Genomic DNA, 16,499 nt, shown 5'->3' on the forward strand with positions numbered 1-16,499 from the left:
AAAAATGGGTTGCATTTAAGTTAGAAGGGAGAAAAGGACTCGTAGACAAGACAAAGTAGGAGAGTGTTTCTTATGTCAAATCTATTTATTTCAAAAGCAAACCCATTGAGACATACATATGATCATAGGACCATTTAGGCACAATGTGTATTTCCCCAAACACACATGTAGGTAGAGAAAGACAAGGTGGGCTTTATTAAGACAAATAAAACACATGATGAAAAAAGGGTTTGAATAAGCTAAAAACTAAAAACACCCCCCTAAGCTTGAACAAAAGGCTACAGTGTGCAGGTATAAATAAAATATAAACACATATTTTATATACAGAGCTGTGCTTGTAAAGTGAGTCCATACAATACTTCCATACATACATTCAATCATTCACACATTCTTACTTAAAAACAGCATTCATTCATGTGGACAATGTGTAGATAATAAATAGATAATATATTATTTCTAGGTATTAAGTGTAAGACGTCATAATCATTCATAATAGATTAATAGTGACAACCTGCAAGGCGTTTCATGTAGCAGGGATGGCTATGCCACTTCCTGGAAACAATATAGCATCTCCTCCCTTAGCAACGGTAGTGACCTACATGTTACCATGGTTACCACATTACCATTTCATTGGCTAAGTAACACTATCAATAAGTAATGGTTAGTACATAGTTCATAGTACAGACAGGATGCTGCACCCCACTGCTGGGTCTTTATCTACAACTACAGTGTGGTTGGCGTTGTGTTTAAAGAACTAGTTCAATAACTAAATGACATATTGGTTTCCTTACCCTGTTAACAGTCAATGGACACGTTAAGACATCAATCCATGCTTTGGTTTTGTTTAACCCAGCATTACCCCCCTGGTAAAGACCGGGTTCTGCTTAGAAACATTGCTTGTTCTTTGGTAGGTCATCAGAAACTTCTAAAAGCTATAGGTTGGTCATGATGCCAAAACGTGGAGAAGTTGTGGTCTACGTAGTGTTTTCTGGTAAGGTCGCAGGCTTTAGGGCAGGCTTGTAGAGTTCTAGGCACAGTTAGTGAGCATCATTGTTATCGCATTAAGTAAACACTGTGTCGACCTACAAGTTAGTCAGCCTTTCAGTCTAGTTTGACAATATAACTGACAATATAAACAGGGGTCTCCAACTCAACCCCTGGGTGGCATCAGTGTCTACTGGTTGTAGTTGTTCTGATCAGTGTCTGATTTATACCTGACAACTAAAGCCAGCAGACTGACAATATAAACAGGGGTCTCCAACTCAACTCCTGGGTGGCATCAGTGTCTACTGGTTGTAGTTGTTCTGATCAGTGTCTGATTTATACCTGACAACTAAAGCCAGCAGACTGACAATATAAACAGGGGTCTCCAACTCAACTCCTGGGTGGCATCAGTGTCTACTGGTTGTAGTTGTTCTGATCAGTGTCTGATTTATACCTGACAACTAAAGCCAGCAGACTGACAATATAAACAGGGGTCTCCAACTCAACTCCTGGGTGGCATCAGTGTCTACTGGTTGTAGTTGTTCTGATCAGTGTCTGATTTATACCTGACAACTAAAGCCAGCAACTAAATCCCTCGAGGACTGGAGTTTGATTACAATCCTGATATAAAACTAAACATTTTTCCCCCAGTTATGTGCTTTTGGGGCTCTTCTGGGCCTCCATTGTGCTAGGTAGTGCTGCTGTTGCATTGAGGCAGACATTTCTCCCAGGAGCTATAGGGGAGGGAGAGGATCAGGAAAAGGATTCCCCCTATGATGAGGATGGCCCCAGCGAAGCCCACACAGGTCACGGACCAGGAGAGCTCATGGTGGAGCGGTATGGAGTGGTCAGATGACAACAGGGCCAGCACTGACTGGTGAAACACCAGTATAGACAGCAGGACCAGTAGACCTGTGGGAGAGAGGGAGGGAGGAAGGAAGTGGGGATGGGGAATGGATGTAGAGGGAGGGAGAGGGGGAGAAGGAGTAGGAAGGTGAGACGGAGAGTAGGTATGAGGGGAGAGAGAGCTATACAAATTGATGGAAAGTGGTGTTGAGGGAAAAGCATACAATGTTATAAAATCCATGTACACAAACAAGTATGAGGCAGAAAACACATTTCTTTCCACAGGGCCGTGGGGTGAGACAGGGATGCAGCTTAAGCCCCACCCTCTTCAACATACATATATATATATTTTTTTTTGTTGCAAGTTTTCCAACTTACAAAGCATGTAGAGGTCTGTACTTTTTATCATAGGTACACTTCAACTGTGAGAGACGGAATCACAAAAAAAATCCAGAAAATCATTTTGTATGATTATTAAGTAATTAATTTGCATTTTATTGCATGACATAAGTATTTGATACATCAGAAAAGCAGAACTTAATATTTGGTACAGAAACCTTTGTTTGCAATTACAGAGATCATACGTTTCCTGTAGTTCTTGACACAGGTTTGCACACACTGCAGCAGGGATTTTGGCCCACTCCTCCATACAGACCTTCTCCAGATCCTTCAGGTTTCGGGGCTGTCGCTGGGCAATACGGACTTTCAGCTCCCTCCAAAGATTTTCTATTGGGTTCAGGTCTGGAGACTGGCTAGGCCACTCCAGGACCTTGAGATGCTTCTTATGGAGCCACTCCTTAGTTGCCTTGGCTGTGTGTTTCGGGTCGTTGTCATGCAGGAAAATGCTCTTACTGAGGGAAGGAGGTTGTTGGCCAAGATCTCGCGATACATGGCCCCATCCATCCTCCCCTCAATACGGTGCAGTCGTCCTGTCCCCTTTGCAGAAAAGCATCCCCAAAGAATTATGTTTCCACCTCCATGCTTCACGGTTGGGATGGTGTTCTTGAGGTTGTACTCATCCTTCTTCTTCCTCCAAACACGGCGAGTGGAGTTTAGACCAAAAAGCTCTATTTTTTTCTCATCAGACCACATGACCTTCTCCCATTCCTCCTCTGGATCATCCAGATGGTCATTGGCAAACTTCAGACGGGCCCATCCCAGCCTTGTGCAGGTCTACAATTTTATCCCTGATGTCCTTACACAGCTCTCTGGTCTTGGCCATTGTGGAGAGGTTGATTGAGTGTGTGGACAGGTGTCTTTTATACAGGTAACGAGTTCAAACAGGTGCAGTTAATACAGGTAATGAGTGGAGAACAGGAGGGCTTTTTAAAGAAAAACTGTGAGAGCCGGAATTCCTACTGGTTGGTAGGTGATCAAATACTTATGTCATGCAATAAAATGCAAAATAATTACTTAAAAATCATACAATGTGATTTTCTGGATTTTTGTTTTAGATTCCATCTCTCACAGTTGAAGTGTACCTATGATAAACATTACAGGCCTCTACATGCTTTGTAAGTAGGAAAACCTGCAAAATCGGCAGTGTGTCAAATACTTGTTCTCCCCACTGTATATATATATCAACGAATTGGTGAGGGCACTAGAAGAGTCTGCAGCACCCGGCATCACCCTACTAGAATCTGAAGTCAAATGTCTACTGTTTGCTGATGATCTGGTGCTTCTGTCCCCAACCAAATCATGATAAAACAAAAAGATAATTACTTGACACATTGGAAAGAATTTACAAAAAAAACAGCAAACTGGAATGCTATTTGGCCCTACACAGAGAGTACACAGACCACTGTGACTGACCCAAATTAAGGAAATCTTTGACTGTGTACAGACTCAGTGAGCATAGCCTTGCTATTGAGAGAGGGAGCTGTAGGCAGACCTGGCTCTGAAGAGAAGGCAGGCTATGTGCACACTGCCCCAAAATGAGGTGGAAACTGAGCTGCACTTCCTAACCTCCTGCCAAATGTATGACAATATCAGAGACACATATTTCCCTCAGATTACACAGACCCACAAATCATTCGAAAAACAAATCCAATTTTGATAAACTCCCATATCTATTGCGTAAAATACAACAGTGTGCCATCACAGCAGCACTATTTGTGAACTGTTGCCACAAGCAAAGGGCAACCAGTGAAGAACAAACACAATTGTAAATACAACCTATATTTATGTGTATTCATTTTCCATGTTGTACTTTTCACATCATTACAACACTGTATATAGACATAATATGACATTTGAAATATTTGTATTCTTTTGGAACTTTTGTGAGTTTAATGTACATTTTTGATAGTTCATTTCCCTACAGGGAGGTCTAAGTCTATACCCAGAATAGGGACTGCTCTCTTTGTAGTCTATTTCCCCTTACCTGATAGGATGAAGCAGAAGGAGGCGGGCTTGAGGAAGAAGGGCACTCCTTTACTGAGGGACATGGTGATACAGATTGCTCCCATCACCATCATAGACAGAGCTATCATTGCTAGGATAGCAGCCGCTATGTTCAGGTCTGGGAGAGAGAGGGGAGGGGGAAGAGAGAGGGGGGAGACAGAATGAGAGGAGGAGGAGAGAGGGATGGAGAGGAAGTGAATAGAGGGAGAAGTGGTTAGAGAAAGAGTGAAGAGGTGTTGGAGAGGAAGACAGGGGAGAATGAGGGAGGGCAGAGTTACACCTCAGTGAGCATTGTGCATCTGAGAGTGACATCACAGGGAATAAATACAGCACTGTGAGAAAGAGAGAGAAGGTGAGAGGGAGAGAAGGAGGGGGAGAGAGGGAGAGAGAAGGTGAGAGGGAGAGAAGGAGAGAGAAGGTGAGAGGGAGAGAAGGAGAGGGAGAGAAAGAGAGGGAGAGAGGGAGAGAAGGAAGGGGAGAGAGGGAGAGAAAGAGAGGGAGAGAGGGAGAGAAGGAGGGGGAGAGAGGGAGAGAAAGAGAGGGAGAGAGGGAGAGAAGGAGAGGGAGAGAGGGAGAGAAGGAGGGGGAGAGAGGGAGAGAAAGAGAGGGAGAGAGGGAGAGAAAGAGAGGGAGAGAGGGAGAGAAGGAGGGGGAGAGAGGGAGAGAAAGAGAGGGAGAGAAGGAGGGGGAGAGAGGGAGAGAAAGAGAGGGAGAGAGGGAGAGAAAGAGAGGGAGAGAGGGAGAGAAGGAGGGGGAGAGAGGGAGAGAAAGAGAGGGAGAGAGGGAGAGGGAGAGAGGGAGAGAAGGAGGGGGAGAGAGGGAGAGAGAAGGTGAGAGGGAGAGAAGGAGAGGGAGAGAAAGAGAGGGAGAGAGGGAGAGAAGGAAGGGGAGAGAGGGAGAGAAAGAGAGGGAGAGAGGGAGAGAAGGAGGGGGAGAGAGGGAGAGAAGAGAGGGGGAGGGAGAGAGGGAGAGAAAGAGAGGGGGGGAGAGAGGGAGGAGGAGGGGAGAGAGGGAGAGAAAGAGAGGGAGAGAGGGAGAGAAAGAGAGGGAGAGAGAGAGGGAGAGAAGGAGGGGGAGAGAGGGAGAGAAAGAGAGGGAGAGAGGGAGAGAGGGAGAGGGGAGAGAAGGAGGGGAGAGAGAGGAGAGAGAGAAGGTGAGAGGGAGAGAAGGAGGAGGGAGAGAGGGAGAGGGAAGGTGAGAGGGAGAGAGGAGAGAGGGAGAGGGAGAGAAGGAGAGAAAGAGAGGGAGAGAGGGAGAGAAAGAGAGGGAGAGAAAGAGAGAGAAGGTGAGAGGGAGAGAAGGAGAGGGAGAGAGGGAGAGAAAGAGAGGGAGAGAGGGAGAGAAGGAGAGGGAGAGAGGGAGAGGGAGAGAAAGAGAGGGAGAGAGGGAGAGAGGGAGAGAAGGAGAGGGAGAGAGGGAGAGGGAGAGAGGGAGAGAAGGAGGGGGAGGCGGAAGCGGAAGCGAGATTTAAGATGCTGACTTACTCTTGTGGGTCGTCTTATTAAATATGACTGCGTTGTGTCCATTGGTGAAGAATTTGAAGTAAGTGCAGTTGGATTCTGAGAAGAGAAACAGAGAGGGAAAATCACACACACAGAGTATATTGCTGGTCCCTGTGCATCCATCCCCTCTGTCCTCCTAGACATGAAGACACATTTTATCTGTTGTGTCGTGGGAGCACCAAGAGAAACACTGCTCACTGCTCTACACAGTCCCATATTCACAGCACATATGGTGCCACGAGAGAGAAGGAGAGAGAGAGGGGTGATGGAAGAGAGGGAGAAGGAGAGATAGAAAGAGGGGGCAGGTGGAGAGAAAGCAAGACATTTGTAAAGGAGTTAGGGCCAGAAGGAGAGAGAGAGAGAGAGAGAGAACGCAGAGAGCATGAGAAAAAGGGGGAAGGAGAGATAGGGAGTGATAGAGTGGGCAGATGGAGGGAGGGGTGAGAACAAAGAGAAAGAGGGAGACAGATGAGAGGGAGGTGAACGAGATGAAGGAAGGAAAAGAGAAGATTACAGGGGCTTGGTTAATACTGCATTAGACAGACACTCTTCCTCTCTCTGCCTTTATATATTTACAGTGGGGCAAAAAAGTATTTAGTCAGCCACCAATTGTGCAAGTTCTCCCACTTAAAAAGATGAGATGCCTGTAATTTTCATCATAGGTACACTTCAACTATGACAGACAAAATGAGGGAAAAAAATCCAGAAAATCACATTGTAGGATTTTTAATTCATTCATTTGCGAATTATGGTGGAAAATAAGTATTTGGTCAATAACAAAAGTTTATCTAAATACTTTGTTATATACCCTTTGTTGGCAATGACAGAGGTCAAACGTTTTCTGTAAGTCTTCACAAGGTTTTCACACACTGTTGCTGGTATTTTGGCTCATTCCTCCATGCAGATCTCCTCTAGAGCAGTGATGTTTTGGGGCTGTTGCTGGGCAACACAGACTATCAACTCCCTCCAAAGATTTTCTATGGGGTTGAGATCTGGAGACTGGCTAGGCCACTCCAGGACCTTGAAATGCTTCTTACGAAGCCACTCCTTCGTTGCCCGGGCGGTGTGTTTGGGATCATTGTCATGCTGAAAGACCCAGCCACGTTTCTTCTTCAATGCCCTTGCTGATGGAAGGAGGTTTTCACTCAAAATCTCACGATACATGGCCCCATTCATTCTTTCCTTTACACGGATCAGTCGTCCTGGTCCCTTTGCAGAAAAACAGCCCCAAAGCATGATGTTTCCACCCCCATGCTTCACAGTTGAGTTTTTACCAAAAAGTTATATTTTGATTTCATCTGACCATATGACATTCTCCCAATTTCTTCTGGGTCATCCAAATGCTCTCTAGCAAACTTAAGACAGGCCTGGACATGTACTGGCTTAAGCAGGGGGACACGTCTGGCACTGCAGGATTTGAGTCCCTGGCGGCGTAGTGTGTTACTGATGGTAGGCTTTGTTACTTTGGTCCCAGCTCTCTGCAGGTCATTCACTAGGTTGCACCACAGACTGTCCAGGAGTTGGCGGATGCTTTAGTCCAGGTCTGGGAGGAGATCCCTCAGGAGACCATCCGACACCTCATCAGGAGCATGCCCAGGCGTTGTAGGGAGGTCATACAGGCACATGGAGGCCACACACACTACTGAGCCTCATTTTGACTTGTTTTAAGGACATTACATCAATGTTGGATCAGCCTGTAGTGTGGTTTTACACTTTAATTTTGAGTGTGACTCCAAATCCAGACCTCCATGGGTTGATAAATTTGACTTCCATTGATAATTTGTGTGTGATTTTGTTGTCAGCATTCAACTATGTAAAGAAAAAAAGTATTTAATAAGGATATTTCATTCATTCAGATCTAGGATGTGCTATTTTAGTGTTCCCTTTATTTTTTTGAGCAGTGTATATTCTCTCATCCTCTGCTGCTCTTCCTCTCTCTCTCCTTTATATAAATATATTCTCTCATCCTCTGCTGCTCTTCCTCTCTCTCTCCTTATATAAATATATTCTCTCATCCTCTGCTGCTCTTCCTCTCTCTCTCCTTTATATAAATATATTCTCTCATCCTCTGCTGCTCTTCCTCTCTCTCTCCTTATATAAATATATTCTCTCATCCTCTGCTGCTCTTCCTCTCTCTCTCCTTTATATAAATATATTCTCTCATCCTCTGCTGCTCTTCCTCTCTCTCTCCTTATATATAAATATATTCTCTCATCCTCTGCTGCTCTTCCTCTCTCTCTCCTTATATATAAATATATTCTCTCATCCTCTGCTGCTCTTCCTCTCTCTCCTTTATATAAATATATTCTCTCATCCTCTGCTGCTCTTCCTCTCTCTCTCCTTTATATAAATATATTCTCTCATCCTCTGCTGCTCTTCCTCTCTCTCTCCTTTATATAAATATATTCTCTCATCCTCTGCTGCTCTTCCTCTCTCTCTCCTTATATATAAATATATTCTCTCATCCTCTGCTGCTCTTCCTCTCTCTCTCCTTATATATAAATATATTCTCTCATCCTCTGCTGCTCTTCCTCTCTCTCTCCTTATATATAAATATATTCTCTCATCCTCTGCTGCTCTTCCTCTCTCTCCTTTATATAAATATATTCTCTCATCCTCTGCTGCTCTTCCTCTCTCTCTCCTTATATATAAATATATTCTCTCATCCTCTGCTGCTCTTCCTCTCTCTCTCCTTTATATAAATATATTCTCTCATCCTCTGCTGCTCTTCCTCTCTCTCTCCTTATATATAAATATATTCTCTCATCCTCTGCTGCTCTTCCTCTCTCTCTTTTATATAAATATATTCTCTCATCCTCTGCTGCTCTTCCTCTCTCTCCTTTATATAAATATATTCTCTCATCCTCTGCTGCTCTTCCTCTCTCTCTCCTTATATATAAATATATTCTCTCATCCTCTGCTGCTCTTCCTCTCTCTCTCCTTTATATAAATATATTCTCTCATCCTCTGCTGCTCTTCCTCTCTCTCTCCTTTATATAAATATATTCTCTCATCCTCTGCTGCTCTTCCTCTCTCTCTCCTTTATATAAATATATTCTCTCATCCTCTGCTGCTCTTCCTCTCTCTCTCCTTTATATAAATATATTCTCTCATCCTCTGCTGCTCTTCCTCTCTCTCTCCTTTATATAAATATATTCTCTCATCCTCTGCTGCTCTTCCTCTCTCTCTCCTTATATATAAATATATTCTCTCATCCTCTGCTGCTCTTCCTCTCTCTCTCCTTTATATAAATATATTCTCTCATCCTCTGCTGCTCTTCCTCTCTCTCTCCTTTATATAAATATATTCTCTCATCCTCTGCTATATAAATATATTCTCTCATCCTCTGCTGCTCTTCCTCTCTCTCTCCTTATATATAAATATATTCTCTCATCCTCTGCTGCTCTTCCTCTCTCTCTCCTTTATATAAATATATTCTCTCATCCTCTGCTGCTCTTCCTCTCTCTCTCCTTTATATAAATATATTCTCTCATCCTCTGCTGCTCTTCCTCTCTCTCTCCTTATATATAAATATATTCTCTCGTCCTCTGCTGCTCTTCCTCTCTCTCTTTATATAGAGATATATATATGAGATAGATAAATATATTTTGCTCTCGTCCTCTGCTGTTCTTCCTCGATCCCCCTGTCTGGTAGTCACCCCTGCATACTCTGTGTGGTCAGAGACACAGAGGGACCCACAAACACACAGCCACACACACATGTTTGTTTTACTATCCATGTGAGGACCAAACAACTGATTCCCATTCAAAATCCTATTTTCCCTAACTTTAACCCCAAACCCTACCCCTAAACCTTAAGGAAAAAGGTTATTTTAGGCTGTTTGACTTCTGGTCACCACAAGGACAGTAAAACCAAACACACACACAAGTACAAACACATACAGCAGACTCTCCTATCAACCTTAATGCTATTCTGTCTGCAACACTGGTGCGTTACAGGAAACCTGTATATTATGACCACAGATTTATAGTGAGATCTACCTCTCAAGCTCTCCACCTGTCTACCTGTCCACCGGTCCACCTGTCCACCGGTCCACCTGTCCACCGGTCCACCTGTCTACCTGTCCACCTGCCCTCCTGTCCACCGGTCCACCTGTCCTTCTGCCCTCCTGTCCACCGGTCCACCTGTCCTTCTGCACTCCTGTCCACTAGTCCACCTAAGTGGCTTAGTCAGTTAGTCAGAGGTTATGGTAATGTACAGTAGCAGTGAGTGTTGTATGATGTATTAGTTGGTCTGGCACTGACAGACAGTGACAGAGAATGACTGTGATGTTGTTTCCCAGGGACAGGCGCCAGGGGCATGTAAACATGAATGTGAAATAGAGACGCACAGATGGAGAAACAGTTGTTTTTCTCCAAACATGAGAAGTCCACACACACACACACAGCAGAGCCTGTCTGTCAGGCGCTGTGGGCCAACAGTGTTTTGAAGCACGGAGACAAGGAAGTGTCAGAATAGATACTGACTCTACTCCAACACACAGACCGTCATCGTAAACACAGATGTTTATCTGCTAGACAAGACACACAAGGTGAGTCAGACATAGATGTTTATCGACTAGACATCCAAGGTGAATCAGCCCTCTAAAATACCGGAGGCTGATAAACAATGCACCAGATGGATATAGCGTGTAATCTACATTGTAATAGATATGAACATTCATAGGATTCATCCATCCTAATAAAACAAGCTAAATCAAGTCTGCAAAATGAAATAAAGCTATTTTATATTTATACAATGTAGAATATATATACATCCTATTAAAAACAATACATACATCATTGCTATTGTATCAAAGCCAACCACTCCTAGCCTGGGTTGTGCCGTGGTGGAGATCTTTGTGGGTTATACTCGGCCTCGTCTCAGGATGGTAAATTGGTGGTTGAAGATATCCCTCTGGTGAGGGGGATGTGCTTTGGCAAAGTGGGTGGGTTTATATCCTTCCTGTTTGGCCCTGTCCGGGCGTATCATCGGATGGGGCCATAGTGTCTCCTGACCCCTCCTGTCTCAGCCTCCAGTATTTATGCTGCAGTAGTTTTTGTGTCGGGGGGCTAGGGTCAGTCTCTTATATCTGGAGTATTTCTCCTGTCTTATCTGGTGTCCTGTGTGAATTTAAGTATGCTCTCTCTAATTCTCTCTTTCTCTCTTTCTTTCTCTCTCTCGGAGGACCTGAGACCTAGGACCATGCCTCAGGACTACCTGGCATGATGACTCCTAGCTGTCCCCAGTGCACCTGGCTGTGCTGCTGCTCCAGTTTCAACTGTTCTGCCTGCGGCTATGGAACCCTGACCTGTTCACCGGTCCCAGACCTGCTGTTTTTAACTCTCTAGAGACACCAGGAGTGGTAGAGATACTCTCAATGATTGGCTATGAAAAGCCAACTGACATTTACTCCTAAGGTGCTGACTTGTTGCACCCTCGACAACTACTGTGATTATTATTGTTTGACCATGCTGGTCATTTATGAACATTTGAACATCTTGGCCATGTTCTGTTATAATCTCCACCCGGCACAGCCAGAAGAGGACTGGCCACCCCACATAGCCTGGTTCCTCTCTAGGTTTCTTCCTAGGTTTTGGCCTTTCTAGGGAGTTTTTCCTAGCCACCGTGCTTCTACACCTGCATTGCTTGCTGTTTGGGGTTTTAGGCTGAGTTTCTGTACAGCACTTTGATATATCAGCTGATGTAAGAAGGGCTATATTAATACATTTGATTTGGCCGAATATCAGACTATTCTGGCAGATAAAGCACGAATACAGGAGATGGCTACCTCATCCTACCGTAGGCCCTGTCTGGCCCCCTCTGTGGGACAAATGCTTTAATACCTGCATTCATCCACCACTGGACGATTCCTACAGACAGAAACGGGTCATTCCACAGATAACAGACTTACATGGAGGAATGTAACAGTACAGGATGGAGGAAGTGGCTGAAAATCGTAGTTTATTAGCTTTCTTTTCCTGAAATGTAAAAAAATATTTTTTGTTTTTTTTATAGAGAAGACTTTATGAAAAAAACACTATAATGAAGAATACCTGCAATCAAAATATATTTTCGACTGATCATTCAATAAAGGGAAATTCTAAAACTGAAAGAAATTGAAATTAAATGGTAATAATAATAATCCATTGAAATATTCCGAAAGACGAAGCTCCATCATGCAGTAAAAGGGAAGCGTCTGTCTTATATAAACACACTGAAAGTTTGGATCTTTACAAGGATACTGGAAACATCCTTTTCTGACTCACCAACGATTATACAAATCTGATGCCTATAGCTAGATAACTAACAGACAGACCAGTAGCCACATTCAGATTTGTCAAATTCAGACTGGCTCCATTTCAAAGCAGTATACCTTTAAGGACTCAATTTGCACATTATCTGTAGGATGACCCAGATACACACGCAGCAAAGCTGGCATACATGCCTCCTATTCACACACGTTTGCATAAGCACGCTCGCGCACACACAGACAAAGGACACGCACACGCATACATACAATGTACACATGCATACACACACCCACATATTCAAATCAAATCAAATCAAATTTTATTTGTCACATACACATGGTTAGCAGATGTTAATGCGAGTGTAGCGAAATGCTTGTGCTTCTAGTTCCGACAATGCAGTAATAACGAGCAAGTAATCTAACAATTCCAAAAAAAAAAACTGTCTTATACACAGTGTAAGGGGATAAAGAATATGTACATAAGGATATATGAATGAGTGATGGTACAGAGCAGCATAGGCAAGATACAGTAGATGATATCGAGTACAGTATATACATATGAGATAAGTATGTAAACCAAGTGGCATAGTTAAAGTGGCTAGTGATACATGTATTACATAAGGATGCAGTCGATGATATAGAGTACAGTATCAACGTATGCATATGAGATGAACAATGTAGGGTAAGTAACATTATATAAGGTAGCATTGTTTAAAGTGGCTAGTGATATATTTACATAATTTCCCATCAATTCCCATGATTAAAGTGGCTGGAGTAGAGTCAGTGTCATTGACAGTGTGTTGGCAGTAGCCACTCAATGTTAGTGGTGGCTGTTTAACAGTCTGATGGCCTTGAGATAGAAGCTGTTTTTCAGTCTCTCGGTCCCAGCTTTGATGCACCTGTACTGACCTCGCCTTCTGGATGACAGCGGGGTGAACAGGCAGTGGCTCGGGTGGTTGATGTCCTTGATGATCTTTATGGCCTTCCTGTAGCATCGGGTGGTGTAGGTGTCCTGGAGGGCAGGTAGTTTGCCCCCGGTGATGCGTTGTGCAGACCTCACTACCCTCTGGAGAGCCTTACGGTTGAGGGCGGTGCAGTTGCCATACCAGGCGGTGATACAGCCCGCCAGGATGCTCTCGATTGTGCATCTGTAGAAGTTTGTGAGTGCTTTTGGCGACAAGCCGAATTTCTTCAGCCTCCTGAGGTTGAAGAGGCGCTGCTGCGCCTTCCTCACGATGCTGTCTGTGTGAGTGGACCAATTCAGTTTGTCTGTGATGTGTATGCCGAGGAACTTAAAACTTGCTACCCTCTCCACTACTGTTCCATCGATGTGGATGGGGGTGTTCCCTCTGCTGTTTCCTGAAGTCCACAATCATCTCCTTAGTTTTGTTGACGTTGGGTGTGAGGTTATTTTCCTGACACCACACTCCGAGGGCCCTCACCTCCTCCCTGTAGGCCGTCTCGTCGTTGTTGGTAATCAAGCCTACCACTGTTGTGTCGTCCGCAAACTTGATGATTGAGTTGGAGCGTGCATGGCCACGCAGTCGTGGGTGAACAGGGAGTACAGGAGGGGGCTCAGAACGCACCCTTGTGGGGCCCCAGTGTTGAGGATCAGCGGGGAGGAGATGTTGTTGCCTACCCTCACCACCTGGGGGCGGCCCGTCAGGAAGTCCAGTACCCAGTTGCACAGGGCGGGGTCGAGACCCAGGGTCTCGAGCTTGATGACGAGCTTGGAGGTACTATGGTGTTGAATGCCGAGCTGTAGTCGATGAACAGCATTCTCACATAGGTATTCCTCTTGTCCAGATGGGTTAGGGCAGTGTGCAGTGTGGTTGAGATTGCATCGTCTGTGGACCTATTTGGGCGGTAAGCAAATTGGAGTGGGTCAAGGGTGTCAGGTAGGGTGGAGGTGATATGGTCCTTGACTAGTCTCTCAAAGCACTTCATGATGACGGATGTGAGTGCTACGGGCGGTAGTCGTTTAGCTCAGTTACCTTAGCTTTCTTGGGAACAGGAACAATGGTGGCTCTCTTGAAGCATGTGGGAACAGCAGACTGGTATAGGGATTGGTTGAATATGTCCGTAAACACACCGGCCAGCTGGTCTGCGCATGCTCTGAGGGCGCGGCTGGGGATGCCGTCTGGGCCTGCAGCCTTGCGAGGTTAACACGTTTAAATGTCTTACTCACTTCGGCTGCAGTGAAGGAGAGACCGCATGATTCCGTTGCAGGCCGTGTCAGTGGCACTGTATTGTCCTCAAAGCGGGCAAAAAGTTATTTAGTCTGCCTGGGAGCAAGACATCCTGGTCCGAGACTGGGCTGGGTTTCTTCCTGTAGTCCGTGATTGACTGTAGACCCTGCCACATACCTCTTGTGTCTGAGCCGTTGAATTGAGATTCTACTTTGTCTCTGTACTGGCGCTTAGCTTGTTTGATAGCCTTGCGGAGGGAATAGCTGCACTGTTTGTATTCAGTCATGTTACCAGACACCTTGCCCTGATTAAAAGCAGTGGTTCGTGCCTTCAGTTTCACACGAATGCTGCCATCAATCCACGGTTTCTGGTTAGGGAATGTTTTAATCGTTGCTATGGGAACGACATCTTCAACGCACGTTCTAATGAACTCGCACACCGTATCAGCGTATTCGTCAATGTTGTTGTCTGACGCAATACGAAACATCTCCCAGTCCACGTGATGGAAGCAGTCTTGGAGTGTGGAGTCAGCTTGGTTGATGCTGCATTGATGCAAATTCCTGGGAGACATCCAACATATTGCTTCCACCTATCCTATGTTTACAGATCATTACAGAGGAAGGGGAGGAAGCCCTAACTAACACACACAGCACTGCAGTGCAAACAGGGGTTGGTCATGAAATCAGTGCCCCAGTTACCTCCATCGTTACCTCCATCTCTGCGGTTGTGATTCGAGGGAGTCCAGCTATGACCGGAAGAGGCTTTTCGTTACAGGTTAGGAGAGCATTTTAGCTAACCCTAACCCTTTTCCTAACCTCAACCTAAGTCTCCTAACCTGCCACATTAATTATCCTAAACTGCTGCGCAAATTCTCCTAACCTGCTCTGAAATAATCCCTTCCGGTCGCAGCTTTACTCCCTCTAGTCAGAATCCATTTTTACAGTGTTGTCATCAAAATGAGACTAAGGATATGAACTAACCTGTCCCCAAAATCAACTCATGGCCTGCCCTAATGCAACAGACAGACAGACAGACAGACAGACAGACAGACAGGTTCCTCACCTCCTGGCAGATCGGCGGGGCCACAGCTCTCTCTCTCGGGGTCGATGTCGTCCACCCACAGGGTGCGGGTACACCCCTTCCACAGGCCGTAGTGGGCTGTCTGACACGTCTGGTTGTTACTCCAGGTCTTGGGCGTGGCCAGCTCCACCCAGAACTCTGTTCCCACCCCCAGCACTGTCAGGGTCACACCCACAATGGCCACAAAGAACGCCAGCTTGATCTTCCCCTCTTGGCTGTCACTCATCCTAGGGGTCCGCCTCGTAGCACGCCCCCCTCCCTTCACCCCTGCCAGGCCGGCCAGGCCCCCATGGGCCCCAGCTCCTACCACCCCCATACGGCCATCCTCCTCCGGCTGGACAATGTAGTTGGCCCACATGTTGACCTCTACCAGAGGCCGAGAGAGGCCGGATGGAGAGAGGAAGGGAGGGAAAGAGGGAAGAGGACGGGAAAGAGAGTGAAGAGAGAGAAGCAGGGAAATTATTGCAGGGGGGTGAACCCCAAAAAGACGAAAGGAAGGTTAAAGACAGAAGGAAGGTAGAGACACAGATAACAGCAGTTCAGAGGTGGATGTGGGGATGAAGAATGGAGAACGGAGGAAAGGGGAGAGAGAGATGGATGGTTCAGTATGGGAGTAGACAAGATGGGAGAAAGGGAGTGATGAGAGAAAGGTGGAGGAGGAGAGGACTGGGTGACGAGGAAGGATGGCGTCTATTTTTTCTGGAACACCCCCTGAATATAAACAAGGAAAGAAGAAATAAAACGGTTAACAACGACAACACCCTCTTTGTCCTCATCCGTAACAAGAGAGATGATGATTCCCTAAAAAGGGGGATCAAGTTCAGGTGGGAAAAAACACTTGGGCCAACACTGATCTCTCTGTGGATAAAACTGCCAGTCTGCCAGGAGTAGAGATCCTTTGTTGCTGCCCTATGCAGCAGAGTACAGGCCTAGATACAGCAGGTAGCCTAGTGGTTAGAGCGTTGGGACAGTAACTGTTAAGGTCGCTAGTTTGGATCCCTGCAGTGACAAGGTGAAAAGAACTGATGTTAATGTGCCTTAACAATGGCTGGTTGTGACCCCACTCTCTGAAGGTGTCTCAGGGGGAGTTGGAATATGCAAAAACACACATTTCCAATTCATACATGTGTGAAATATTACAAATACAAGCACCCATGAAATCATTTCTTCTTATTAAAGAACTGCCTGGGTTGGACATGTTTTTGTTGCTGTCCTATACAGCAGAGAGAGTATGAGCCAGAT

At 45.3% G+C, this 16,499-nt stretch overlaps 1 protein-coding gene across 2 annotated transcripts in view; it reads right to left on the reverse strand.

The window, feature by feature from the left end:
* Window positions 1–70: 70 nt before the first annotated feature.
* LOC112237259 (voltage-dependent calcium channel gamma-6 subunit-like) overlaps window positions 71–16,499 on the reverse strand; it is a 20,912-nt gene continuing 4,483 nt past the window's right edge. Inside the window, exons 2-6 of one of the 2 annotated variants that reach the window (XR_006080238.1) lie at window positions 15,240–15,968; window positions 5,718–5,792; window positions 4,214–4,351; window positions 1,551–1,896; window positions 71–1,438 (exon numbers count right to left, since the gene is read on the reverse strand). Coding sequence is in view for 1 of the 2 variants with exons in the window: in XM_042308259.1 (XP_042164193.1) it covers window positions 1,673–1,896; window positions 4,214–4,351; window positions 5,718–5,792; window positions 15,240–15,615 (813 nt within the window). In the remaining variant the exon portion in view is untranslated. Of the gene's footprint in view, window positions 1,897–4,213; window positions 4,352–5,717; window positions 5,793–15,239; window positions 15,969–16,499 lie in introns of both variants that reach the window. The other variant, XM_042308259.1, reaches the window with a different exon arrangement.

The sequence above is a fragment of the Oncorhynchus tshawytscha genome, linkage group LG03 (assembly GCF_018296145.1).
Source record: "Oncorhynchus tshawytscha isolate Ot180627B linkage group LG03, Otsh_v2.0, whole genome shotgun sequence".
In the NCBI taxonomy this organism is placed as follows: domain Eukaryota; kingdom Metazoa; phylum Chordata; class Actinopteri; order Salmoniformes; family Salmonidae; genus Oncorhynchus; species Oncorhynchus tshawytscha.